This window comes from Drosophila grimshawi, unplaced genomic scaffold, assembly GCF_018153295.1.
Source record: "Drosophila grimshawi isolate 15287-2541.00 unplaced genomic scaffold, ASM1815329v1 contig_44, whole genome shotgun sequence".
Lineage (NCBI taxonomy): Eukaryota > Metazoa > Arthropoda > Insecta > Diptera > Drosophilidae > Drosophila > Drosophila grimshawi.
In genome coordinates, this window is record NW_025063240.1 from 22,118,966 (window position 1) to 22,132,246 (window position 13,281).

The 13,281-nt window shown below is 39.4% G+C and overlaps 1 protein-coding gene and 1 non-coding gene across 5 annotated transcripts; both read left to right on the forward strand.

Moving 5' to 3' along the window:
* The first annotated feature begins 86 nt into the window (after nucleotides 1-86).
* On the forward strand, nucleotides 87-13,173 carry LOC6558473 (prominin-like protein). 4 transcript variants are annotated; one of them, XM_032736380.2, is made up of 14 exons: nucleotides 105-183; nucleotides 7,053-7,630; nucleotides 7,696-7,840; nucleotides 7,900-8,028; nucleotides 8,094-8,281; nucleotides 8,349-8,513; nucleotides 8,600-8,730; nucleotides 8,791-9,126; nucleotides 9,194-9,303; nucleotides 9,397-10,339; nucleotides 10,413-10,546; nucleotides 10,756-10,812; nucleotides 10,929-11,111; nucleotides 12,006-13,173. In XM_032736380.2, the coding sequence occupies exons 2-14, from the start codon at nucleotides 7,234-7,236 to the stop codon at nucleotides 12,115-12,117; spliced, it is 3,030 nt and encodes a 1,009-aa protein (XP_032592271.1). In that variant the 5' UTR covers nucleotides 105-183; nucleotides 7,053-7,233; the 3' UTR covers nucleotides 12,118-13,173. The 4 variants fall into 4 exon arrangements, with proteins under 4 accessions (XP_032592280.1, XP_032592277.1, XP_032592271.1 ...); XM_001983248.3 differs by having other exon boundaries at nucleotides 106-183; nucleotides 10,753-10,812; XM_032736386.2 differs by lacking the exon at nucleotides 10,756-10,812 and having other exon boundaries at nucleotides 90-183.
* Trnam-cau lies at nucleotides 6,043-6,115 on the forward strand. The gene has a single exon. It is a non-coding gene; the product is annotated as a tRNA-Met (tRNA).
* Nucleotides 13,174-13,281: the final 108 nt, after the last annotated feature.

Genomic DNA, 13,281 nt, shown 5'->3' on the forward strand with positions numbered 1-13,281 from the left:
TTACGCATTGATTGTCATATCGATAGTAACGAAAATGCTGACGATAGTCGATTAGCCATCACTGAGAGTGGGGCACTACCATCGCTAGTAGTTGTCGTTGTGTGCTACGCGCGTCGAGGCCAACGTTCGACGACGGCTTCTTGTCTTTGTGGAAATTGTGTTAATTGCCCCCTTAATAAAAAGGTGATTTACCTAGTGAATCCAACTAAATGCTGACTTAAACTGCCATCTAAATTGCCATTTCAATTGTGTAAACAAAGTGTCGAGTGCCCAGCGATTAAAAATTGAACCCGCCACCAGTCAAAGAGTAGACAAAGAAAAGAAAAAGAATGTTTTGATGCAGGCGGTGTAATAGATACACACACAAACGCATGCACATGCTATGCTCTGTATGCATGTATATGTGTATGTAGTGAAAATGCAATATATATGCATCTATGATTGTATATATGTATGTAAATAGGCATCCCAATGTAGCTATTCCCGTTTTGTAAGTGTGTTTGTGTTTTGACCCACGCATAGTTACAATTCACATTCCAAGTAGAATACGCGAACCCAGGCCACTGGAAGCTGTACACACACGCATAAAATAAACAGGGAGGGGTGCCCTAAACGTGTACTACAATTTAAATACATGTGTGGAAAAATTCATGTTTGCTTTTGCAGATTCAATTGATATTAATATTCCACACAGGAGAAACAAATGGATTCCATTGCATTGGAACTGGAATGCTTAAGTGTTCCAGCTGGGTCGCTTTTTGTTATTTGTTGACCAAGTGTTTCAAATTACACAGTAGAACAATGCAAACATCAACATACACAGACTCGTAGACTGAATGTTCTTGATTTGCATATATATGAGTGTGTGTGTGTTTGGCTAATTGGATTTGGAAGTTTCCGTCAGGTGAAATATGATTTGATTTGTGTGTTTTTGCAATGCAGAAGCTGAGCAAGAGACAAAGACACCAATTACCGTTACTCTTGTTTGTCTGTTCTGTGAGTGCGAAGAATGCGTTACTGTTCAGATTGAGGGTGAGGTGAAGGTGAATCTAGCGCTCATCTCACCTCTTCCCCCTCACTCTTGTATTGTTTATTTTGTTTGATGCATGGCTGGGTTTCTTTGCCGTTCACACGCGACAACTTGAGATCGGAATCAGGGCAATTGAATTTGTACGTATTGTATGTGTGTGTAGTGGTAAATGTGCATAGCATTTGCGCAGAATACACAGCTACAGCTACGCATACAGTTACAGATACATCCCTGACCTGTGTAAAAAAAAAACACATGCATACATACATACAATATATGTATATGTAAATGCCATCACCTATATTCTCATTGTGTATGTGTATTGTATGTATGGGTTTCGTTGGAGACGCTGGCTGGCTGTTAGCAAGCAGAGGCCGTAGCCCAAATCTAGTTGCTGGTCTTCTATGCGCATGTACTACGGATGTATGTATGTATTTATGTATATATTTATAGCCGGCACCCAAGTATTTATCTCTGTTTTTTTGGGAACACTTGCATTCCAAAAGACATGCAAACATGCAAGTGCATGTCACCAAATTGCATTTCCAGTTTGCATTCTTAACGCTTCCAGTTTCCAGCTAAAAGTCATCTGTTAATGTGTTGGAAATTAACGTATCTTGCAATGCGTTTTTACTGTTATAAAGCAAAGCAAGAAATATTATTCATGCTAGTCTCTTCTCCTTCTCTCTTGCTCTCTCTTCGCTCTTCTCGTTGACATATGAAGTCAATGCTTTATGCTTGTAGATTCTACTTCCGTTCGCCCATCAACAACAACAGTAACAACCGCAACAACTTGACTCATTTCTCTCGTTTTGTCTCACACATTTCACATATGAGTATGCGTTTTATATTCATTGTTTGCCATCTGTCTCGCTTGCACGTGTGCTTAATTTCAATTGAAAATTGTTCTTTGTGTCAGCATTTGATTATGCTTTTTATGGCAGCTCCAGCTGAGTCTGAGTCTGAGTCTCAATCTGACTCACATGGCTGGCAAAACCAGTTTCCCTTGGCCAGATACCGGTTCTTTGTTGCGTTCAAAAGTATCTGCACATCAACTGCGACTACATTTCGTGCTATCTTTTTAAACAGCACAAAGATGACACTGAATTTCCGCCCATGGCCAGCAGATCAGTTTCCCTCAGTTTGTTGTATATGAAACATCCGAGATTGTTTATGTAACCAAAAGCTTAACTCGGAGTTTAATGTTGCTTAAATATGAACAATATTTGGAAAATTATGTTTGTATAAAGTGCACAAATGATAAGCTCAATTATTTATTGTTCTCTTTACATTTGATATTGATATTAGCTTTACTTAAGGAACTTGAATAAATAAGAGCTGAGAAATACGATAATTATTACTGCAAGTGATAAAGCTCTTATCTAAATTGAAATTTGTTACTCTACTTAATAAAGTTTTTAGTCTAGCGTATCTATTTACAATGTATGTTTTTATACCTCTGATATAACTTATCTATTGTACTCTTTCTTTTTTTAGATTGATATCTGATTATTTTTACAGAGCTTGTATACTTTGTATATATTCAAAGAACAGTGATATCTCAAATTGATTACTTCAACTGATAAAGTTCTTATCTAACTTTACCCGTTATTTTAAACTCTTTAAATACATTTTTTTTCGCAATCTTTTGTCTGTTCTTTTGCCGAGTGTACCTTCATTACGTATCTTGCCAATAAATAATAGATCGTTTAACTAACTAAGCGTAAGTGATTGAAATACCAACAGACTAAGTACAAAACTAGGTTGCAGGTTAATTAGATTGCCTGCAACCTACTTGCAACTTGTGCAACTTGTCCCTTAATCAAATTGGCTGCGCCCAAAGACGACGCAGTGCGGGAATTTTAAATAGAGTTGAGTTGAGCTGAAAGAAGAAAAAAAAAACCAACCTGTGCTGGCCTCAATAAGTTCGAATCGTACTTTTCTTGGCTTTCACTTAAAATATAGACGGTGCTTTTGTTGTTTGCGTGTTTGCTATTTCAATATTTGCGCCCAACGCCTTTTTTTGCAGACTTGAAAACACTTCTGCTGCTTGGCATTAATTATGCGAAGCGATACCAGTTGAAAATATACTTGTGCTGGAAATTCCAGCCACAAGAACACATTCTATTTTTTAATATATACACAATTTAGTTCAAGGTCAAACAGCTCACATGAATTAATTAGGGATAAACAAAAGCCGTCAGTAATTCTACAATTGAACAAGTATTTATTTATCTTTAATTAAAGTGTGTGCTTTCTTGCACGTTCTCGAGAATTGAGCAATTCTGGCTGCTGATAAACAATTCTCTAGCTTTACACGCTTGGTGACTAATAAGACAATAAGGAATATATCTGTGTTGACCGAACGTAATCATCTAAATCACAAGATCTTCATATCTGTCTATATATGTATTAACTGCGCAATTTTGGTCTCCTCAACTATTTATTTAGGTTAGTCATCTAAATCACAAGATCTTCATATCACTCTATATATATATTTATTTAGTACACAATTCTAGCAAAGTCATCTGTTCAGTTTTATAGGCATATGTGCAAGCACTTTCTAATAAATGAAGCCGTCCACGCTTAAAAGTACATTTGTGCATTGGCCAAGCGAAAGGTATCTGGTTGCCACAAATATACAAAAAAAGCAGAAAAAAAACCTGTTAGGCTTGGCTGACTTAAAACAGCATCAGACAGAAAGACAGACAGACGGACAAACAGACAAACTGATTCAATTTCAAGAAGTGGGTCGTCGTCGGCGATTACTCGTTTGCTTTCCAGCTTTTTCGATGACTCGTCCACATCGTAAAACTGCACAAAAAAGGAAAAAATCATATTACTTATATAAATTTGTGTACAATTACCACATGTCTTAAATTCATCGCAAATTATCATTTGTGGCTGCAGTTGTGCATAAAAAGCTGTTGCCTTTGAAAATCGGTTGTTGGAAGTTTTTTTTAGTTGGAATTTTCACTTGAGTTTCGAGCCAGAATCACGTTTTCCACTGCAAATGCAGCAATATTTTAGTGGTCAGACTATGAGCTAAACATTATTGCTTTTGAAAATCGGTTGAGCTTTGGCAGAAAAAACTATAAAAACTATATGCGAGAATTTTTCTAGAGAAGAAGTCATGATCAAAAAGACCTACTTTTTAAAAATCTTGATTTTTGTTAAAAAGTTATGGCTGAGAGAAATTATTAGCCATGTCCAAATGGGATTTCGGGGTCTAATTAATTTATAAGTGTAAATTGAAGCATAAACCGGAAAATGTTTTAAATGTATTAAATAATTTCAATTTGTTTTGGTACTAATTTAAAAGCCACAAATGGTTGAAATTCCGAGAAAGTGATAGCAGTGTTCAATTTGCACCTATGTCAACCATCTTTTTTTTTTGGGATTTTTTAGGGCTGCATTTTGACATGAATTTTAAAATGATAGGTTTGAGCAGCAGCAGCCGCCCCTAGAATAATCGGCGCTCCACCTGGCAAACAGATTGCTCAGATTGCTCTCCGACTGCGCATGTGCTTATTATTATCACGTCTGCAACAAATTTTGTTGATTTTGTTTTGTTTGTTGTGTTTTTTCAAGCGTTGCGCGTTGTGCGTGCTTAAATTAGAGTTGACCTCTGCCCCCTCCTCTGCCTCCTCTTCATTCTCTTGCTCTTGTTCTTCTTGCTCCATTGTTGTCAAGCGAGGGCAGCTTCCAGCTTTTGTCCGCTGCTCGTGTCAAGGCCGTTCAAATGCTCTCTCTTGAGTTATCTGTCTCCCTCTCTCTCTCTCTGCCATTCTCTCTTTCTCCCCTATTTCGTTGCAAGCGTATACAGAATTTTGCCAGGAGCAAATCGCACCTTCAACTTGTCGTAGTCTGGCACAGGATGAGCTAGACAACGCAACGTATACGCAATCTAAAAGCAATTTTGCTCAATTGTTGTTTGACATGACAATTAAACGGGCCGTTAACTGTCTCTTTTAACTGGCAGGCGACACTTTAAGGACGGACTGCCCCTATTTAGTGTAAAACTGACCAAGCCATTGCAAAAACAAACAAAAACAAGCCGTTAAAAGTGCGCATAAAAAACAAGTAAGATAAGCACTGTGTGTGTGTGTGTATTGTGTGTGCGTTGTGTGTTGTGAGTTTGTTTGTTTGTTGTGCGTGTTTTGTGTTTACTGCGACACCTTCTGCTGGGGCAAGTCAAGCGAGGCAGTTAAGCAGGCGACCATCGCTGGTTCAAGTGCCAGCCAAGAACAACAATAAAAAACCACATCAGAGTGTTGCACCCCACACTATTTTTTTTTATTATTAACTGGCCTGCTGTCCATTTAAGTTGAGCTTCTTCGTTCAGCCTGCTGCTGTTGCAGCACTCAACATACAGTTTACAGTTCATGGCGAGGTTCATTCAACTTTGCCTCCTCTTTTGCTATCTGTGTAATGTGTTCTATGTTGGCACTTGTTGTGGTTGTGGTTGCTTTTCTTGAGAGAATGCCATAAATTTATAATCGTTGATTGATAATGTTTTATGTGACATAAGAAAATTGTAGACATATCAGACGAGCTACATTGTGAATTAATAACAATGTGGAGGGGGTTTTAATATTTATATTAATCAACAATTTTCAGAAATTCATTCATATTAAATGTATACTCATTTTTAAAAGCGGCTGAATAAATGAAAAAAAATTTAGACATATTAGTCAAGCTATTCTGTGTATTAAAACAACTTTATTCTTATCGGTAGGTTTGTTCTGGGAATTAAATATTGCGTAAATATAAAAATAAATACCACTTCTCGGAAATTGCTTTCCCTTTCAGTTTTCACTTCGCATCAAATTTAATTCAATTTTTTTATATTAATATTAAATGCTTGCTCATTATTATGAAATGCGCCTGATAAAGAACATTTAGCTTCTTCTTCCTCTTCTTTGTCTTCTTCTTTTTAAAGCAGAACGAAAAAAAAACGACAACAACCGCAGTCAGGGTAGAATTACGTGTTTGCCATTCTATCAGGCATAGCCTCGGTGGCGCAGTTGGCAGCGCGTAAGTCTCATAATCTTAAGGTCGTGAGTTCGAGCCTCACCCGGGGCATGTAATATTTTTTTTATTTTTCTAATTTTCTTTAATGCCTTGAACCCATTAAGAGAGAGGAAAAACGCGTATAATGTAGTAACAGACAGAGGCAAGCATAAACTATATATATGCATTTACCTAATCAGCAGCAACAGCCGATCTCAGAGACAATAGGAGCCAGAGACTTGAAATTTGGAATATAAATTCTTGTTTGTCATAGGCAAATTAGGATTATTTTGTTTAATTGAAAACTAACCAGCCTTGCACGAATATCGAATATGTATACAAATCTTTTAATTGATGTTGGGGAACAACTGTACAATTTTCATTAAGATCGGCCAAGCATAGCAGATTTTGTGAACCAGAAAATAGTTTCTTACTGAGCAAACTAAAATTAGCTAGCCTATTTAACAGTTTGCTTGGCGAAGGAGGCTATCTTGGCTTATGCATAAGATCAGCAATACAGATATATAGAATATATTGCTAGTATTAACTGCCAGGCATATATGCTATGCTTCCTTCGAGGACATTTAGATTTGCTGTCGTAGATACGAACTTAGAGTCGGTCAGTTGAAATTGAAATTGCTGCTGTGGATTGTCGTTCGCATTCGCATTCGGTTTTTATTGGCTTTAATTGATGTCAAGTGGAGTGTTTTGCCACACACAAACACACACACGCGCACACACCACAAAGCATTTGAGCATTTGTGCTTAAGCAAATAAAGATGCGACACACCCACATCAAGAATGATATATATATATATATATATATAAGTATATATGTGTGTATATATTTGCATTTGTGCTTCACTCGCCTGCCAGGGATTAATATCAATACACCTATATGTAAATTGGGTCAAGACATGCTACATTCATATTAGGGAGTGTTGTTGGTTTCGAGAAACAAACACGTTTATTTTAATCGTTTCCCTCTTTTCTACTTTTTTGCATGCAGCGCTCGCTGACGCATGAAATGGATGCGTTGCTCTCCGGTGGCCAGAAGTGGAACCCAAACAGGAGCCAAGCGTGTTAGAAGCAACATTTCAAGAGCCCAGACAACCGGCCGCAACACACTCCTATTCTAAAGAGTAGGAGGAGGAGGAGGACGGTAGACAGGCAGACAGACAGACCAGAGAATGACACAAGCGACGATGGAACGTCTTAAGGCCAAGGCGCCGGCACGCCATAAAATCAGCGCTCGAAAGCGAAGACAGCGTCAAATTGTCTATTGGGCCATATGCAGTTTTAGCCTGATAGTGTTCGGCTTCGCCTTGGCCACCTTAATAAGGCCAGCACACGCAGCAAATGTAGCAGCAGCAGTTGGGGCAAGAGGCGCAGAGGAGTGGCGAGAAGAGAAGCCGGGCCAGCTAGACTCTGACTCTGACTCGTCCCTGGCCAATTTCACGGACTACAAATCGAAGGCCAACTATACCAAAGAACCAAAGCAATCCACTAAGGCAATGGACCCCGTTTATAATTTTACACGTTACTTGTTCGATTACCTCTTGCCCGAAGAGGCAGCTATTCCACCGGGTAAGCAAAGCCGAAGTCCAACTAAATTTAAAACTCCAATACTTAATAATGTCTTCTTCATTTAGGTTACATTGTGATCAAGGAGGACAGCATCGCTTTGGGCCCGAAGGTGGAGGATAATGATTGGCGCGAGCTGCTCATGCAGTATTGGGTAGTGCTCATTGCCACTTTTTTGATGGTTGCCCTCGTCGTCATCATGCCCTTTATAGCGTAAGTAACAGCTCCTGCTCAGTCATAATCAGTCTAATCTCTTTCGTCTTCATCCACAGCATCTGCTATTGCTGCTTCTGCTGCTGTCGCCGTTGCAAGGAGGGATGTCCACCCTGCGATAGTCAAAAGGACGCGCGCAGACGCTGCTGCTGTGGCCTGTTCCTCCTCCTGCTAATCATTGGAATTCTGTGAGCTCAAATACAAATCCAACAATATCAGTTTTACATTTTAATTACCCCTTTTGCAATTGTAGTTTTGGTGTGATCATTGCTTTTGCGACCAATAAACTGTTGGATCGTGGCTTTGAGGAGACGAGCACAACTGTGCGACGTGGCAGCCAGGATACCTGCACCTATCTCAAGGATGTCTCCGATCACATTCACCATCTGCTTGTCAATAACTATGAAGAGATGGATAAGCATCTAACCGACAAACTAACGAGTAAGGCTTAAGTTCAAGTCGGTGTCCTGTTTTGCAGAGTTAATTCAACTCTTTTTTCACCCTTTAGACTTACATAAAACCATATTCCTCAATTTAATGAATGCATCGGAGGCGAATGCAGTTTATGATCTCGAACGCATATTGGACAACATGGATGAGGCGCAAAAGCTAATTAGGGAAGTGGATAAATTGGAAAAGGATTTGCGGTTCTATGCCAAACAGTTGCAAGATGGTAAATTTTAAATGATAAATTATGTTAAATATTTAATATTATGAACTTATCTATTATTAATATTCATTAATTTTGAATTCTTTTAGGTGTTCGTGGCGTTAAGCGTGATGTGAACTATGCCTGTGCTGTGCTCTGCGGCAATCGGGAATGCTTACACTTTTTGAAGCGAACGGAAATTGAGTTCCTCGATAGTTCGAAGTGTCTACAATTTGATGACGTAAGAATTGGATGGATTCTTTAATAAAGGGATTATTACTGAAACCGTTCTCTCTTACAGCTACCGGATACCACGTACTATCTGAAGGCCATGGACTATATCATTACGAAGAACAGTGCGAAAACATCCAAGGAAGTTATTGATCGACTGCAGCATGTGGGCAAGAGGATTAAGGCTGGCATTGATCCGATTATACCACCGATAATCCGTGATATTCGCAGTGGACAGGATCTGTTCCGCACTCAGGCGAACAATATACGCAGCATGATCGATTCTGTCATCAGTAAAATACATTTAAATACAGTTCGATCGACGAAATCGTTTGAGGATGTCTACGACAAATATGGAGCCGATCGTAGCATCATCAATGTCATCGTTTGTGTCGTCCTATTGATTGTGGGTACAACTCTAAAACTCAATTGAATGCCACCTAACTAAATCTGAATTTGATTTTCTTTTTTAGATTCTAATTGTGCTGATTATTGCACTGGTTTGCGGCTGCTGTGGACGTCGTCGTCGGGGATATCGTGATGATTGCTGCAGCAAGGGAACAGGAGCATCCTGCTTGTTACTGTGAGTATTTAGAGATGAAATTCCTTTTAAATATCAATTCAATATCAATATCAAAATATATATTAATATAAATATTTCCATTCCTCATTTTAGTGCAATATTGTTGATATTCTGCGTGTTCTCGCTTGTGGTTCTCGTTGGCGCGTTTTACTTTGTTTTTGGCCTGGCCACCTATCAGGGTGCGTGTGCCCCACTCCGAGATCAGGAAGCGAATGCGTTATTCCGTCAACTGGACTCGGCCATTGATCTCAATCGGTATTTGCCAAAGAGCGAACTCAAATCGGAGACACCATTGCCCCCGCTGCGCATCTCGAGTGCCATCAAAGCCTGTCAGGCGGATCAGTCGATCTTTAAATTGCTCAAAGATAACGATCTGTATGACATTGAGGATCTGGCGAGGGTTAAAGTTATCGGGGAGACGCCAGCCGTGCCCATTTTCCTGGCCAATCTGGACAATTTCACAATACTCACAGACAAGGATAAGCGTGATTTGGAGGCGTTGCGCAGCAGCAACTTATCGAGCTACCAAAGTAAAGTTTATACGGATCACTTGTGCAATCAATTGACGCCCATTGATTTGCCCACATTGGCCAATCAATTGAAGGAGTTGCGCGCCAGTCTCTGGAGTCAGTGGGGCATCTTTGATTGGGCCCGCACCTCGCTGTACAACGAAGCCTACAATCTGCAGAGATATCACGAGGAGTTCGTCGATAAGATCAAATCGATAATGAGCAACATGACGCAAAAACTATTGAAAATCGATCAACTTATTTTGTATAATGGCAATGCATTTGGTGAATCGATTAAACTGCTGCAGGCATCAACGGAACGCTCGGAAGTCTTCTTCCGAGTTCATGGCCAGCAATATGTGAGTGAACTGCGCGAGAATCTCACCAGCTCCATCAAGGAGCAGGTCGTTAAATATATCGAAATGGTTGTGGAGAAGTGTCAGGGAAATGTCGGAAAATGCGCTCCACTCGCCAACGTTTATCGCCGCAGCGTCGACTTGATTTGCCACCGTCTTGTCGATCCAATGGTGAGTAGACAACAATTTTGAATATATTTTTAACGTATATTTGAATATATAAATAACGTTCCTTATTATTTAGAATGGTTTCTGGGTTGGCGTGCTGCTCTGTGGATTGCTCTTCCTGCCCGTGCTCTTTGTGTCCCACCGCCTGCTGTGCTTGTACAAGAAGATTGATCCCTATTCGGCGCCAGCTGTGGCCGTTGTGGAGGGCGGGTATGTTTGTCCCCCGTCCCCAGTCTCCAGTCCCAAGTTATCTTCATAGTTAACTGCATGCATAACGTTGGGCAAATGCGAGTTGTTAATTGGTTTTGCACATGGCCACTAATCTGATCATTCCACTTGTGTTCCATTCTCTCATTTCACCGCTAACCCCTCCCATTACGCTACATACGCTGCACGCCCCCGCATCCCGCACGCAGCAGCGACTACTTGTACGATGCGTATAGCGAACGCGAGCGCGAGCATGTGCCACTGGCCAAGTAAGCGATAGAGAATTGATTGGATGTCTGATAAGAGCCACACAGACACACATCTCTAACTGCCTCTCTCCCTCTTCTGTCTCTGCCCCTCTTTCGTTTTTCTGTGTTCTTTGTAGTGTGCCCAAGAAGCGACGCAAGGCGTACGAGAGACGGGCGAGGGAGCAACAGGATTACTATGAGGATGCTTCGCCAAGTGTGTCGAGAGTGTCGCGTTCAGCTGGCGCTGCTTCGGGCGCTGCCAACGGTGATGGTCCATCTGCTGGTGGCAGCAATATGCGCTATAATGATGTGGCACCCACGTAAGTTCATCCCCCAAATTCCCCTCACCCCATTCCCCAAAAAATATAAATAAAAACACGCGTGTCCTGCCTAATCAAAATTTCTAAATTAGCATACCTAACACACACACATCTATATATATATATACATATAATCTCCATCGATACCAGAAACACACACAAAAGTTACAAATTGAATGGCCGCCCAAAATTTAATAGCTACTTTTTCGATTTTGTTTTATTTAGCGCTAAAGTTGTACAAGACACAAGGCCAAAAGCACTGGCCGCAGATGGTTTCTTTTAGGCATGAACCGAAGTGCAAATGGTTTGATTTGGTTTGGTTAATACATGTTTTGTTTGGTTCACAACCTCCTCTATAACCGTGTCTCTGCCTACCAATCAGTGTGCGTACAGTTGCCCCCCAAATAATAGCACCACCACCTCTCACAACAAATTTATCTTTTTTTTTCCAAATTTATTGGGACTTTTGAATATGTTTTAAGAGCTACACAAAATGGAAGAAAACATATCGTTGTGGTGCTCTTATTTATTTTCCGCAACTGTATGTGTGTTTGTGTGTGTTTGTTGTTGCTTTTTGTTACTCTACGCAATCATACAGATCATTTGTCATATAGTCAGTCCAAAGAACATTAACTGGCTATGTATTTCGAGTACATCTCATTCTGCTTCAAACTCTGCCACATCGGAGACTACAACTATAACTACAACTACAACTATTACAGCTATTACTCTCTGCTCCATTGCCCAACTCCAGACGCAATTTAACTGTTGCTTTAGTTGCAAAAGAAAACAACAACTAATCCGACATGCCTCAGTTGTTCTTGTTTTTATTCGTGTTGCAGTTTATTTAATTGACTTTAATTATTAACCGATTTGTATTGCAACAATTCACAGGCACTGGGATCATGAGCCGCCACGTTATCACAATCCGCCCGTGGCGCCGCCAGCATCCGAATATGAGCGTCCACCTCCCTACTATTATCCAGGTGCCTCGGACCAGGATTAAGTGGCTAAAAGACATACAGACGACAGAGAGGATTGAATGGAGAAGAAGAGTTGGCAAATCATACGCAAGGATTTCATTTTGAATACTGGAAGCAACAGCAAAAACAACAGCAACAACAAGAAACAACAAACCCATTTTACTGAGACTGTAATTTTAGTTGAAAATTAGGTTTTTTATTTAGAGTTATTATGTAATTTGTAGCATCACAATGTGTTATAATATTTCTTTTGTGGACTGTATCAGACGATCTGCCAGACAATGATAAATATGTGGAATGCGCGGAATAGTGAAAACCTAGTTTATAAGCACAGATCGATAACGAAGGCAAGTTCGCATCGTAGTAATACTCCCTATATAGATATATACAATATTGTTTAAAGTTTACACATTAAAAATGTTGCCAAAAGAGAAAAGCAAAGTGGAAGGCGGAATGCGGAAAGCGGATTGAAAGTGATGCAATTGGGTTGAAATCAATATGAATATGCACAGCTAAAGCATTTAATAAGTTAGTGTTCAAAACAAAACAAAAATTTAAAAAAAAAAAAACAAAAACAAATATCCCAAACGGAACTTTAAAGAAAAAAGGAAGACGCTCACGAACTTGAAAGTATCTCATTAATTTATTGAGCACCCCACAATAATCAATATACAATTAATAAAACTTGAAAACTTGACGACAAGTGCCAGAGATAAAAACTGTTTCAAATCAAAACAAAACCAGAACTGCCATTTTAATTTAGTGAATTCAGAGCAGATCAGATAAATCTCACAAGTTTTCGACTCTTGTTTTATTTTTATATATACGACAAGTGTTTGTATTTATTTTCCAAGAAACTAATACACTACACTAATACAGACGACTTCCTTAACACACCGCCTGGTCCCCCATAATATGTATTTACTTTAAATTGTCATAGTTAAGTAAGACAATATTTCTCAAACTCAACTCCATAATAATGTTTTCTATTAAATACTTATATTCAAAATCAGGGCAAACTGCAAGTAGCCAAAATACAAAAAAAAAGAATGCACACATACACCTATACACCTACACACACACGTATTACATATGTATTTTAGTTAAGCAGGAAAAAGCAACAAGTATATATATAAACTGATACTGTCTGAATGTATGTAAACATTTTCTTTTACGTACATTTCATG

Bases quoted from the DNA above. Each gene is read 5' to 3' on its own strand.
- LOC6558473 (XM_001983248.3), top strand. From the start codon at position 7,234: ATGACACAAGCGACGATGGAACGTCTTAAGGCCAAGGCGCCGGCACGC. The intron at 10,813-10,928 runs GTAAGCGATAGA...TGTTCTTTGTAG, and splicing joins GAGCATGTGCCACTGGCCAA to TGTGCCCAAGAAGCGACGCA. The intron at 11,112-12,005 runs GTAAGTTCATCC...AACAATTCACAG, and splicing joins TATAATGATGTGGCACCCAC to GCACTGGGATCATGAGCCGC.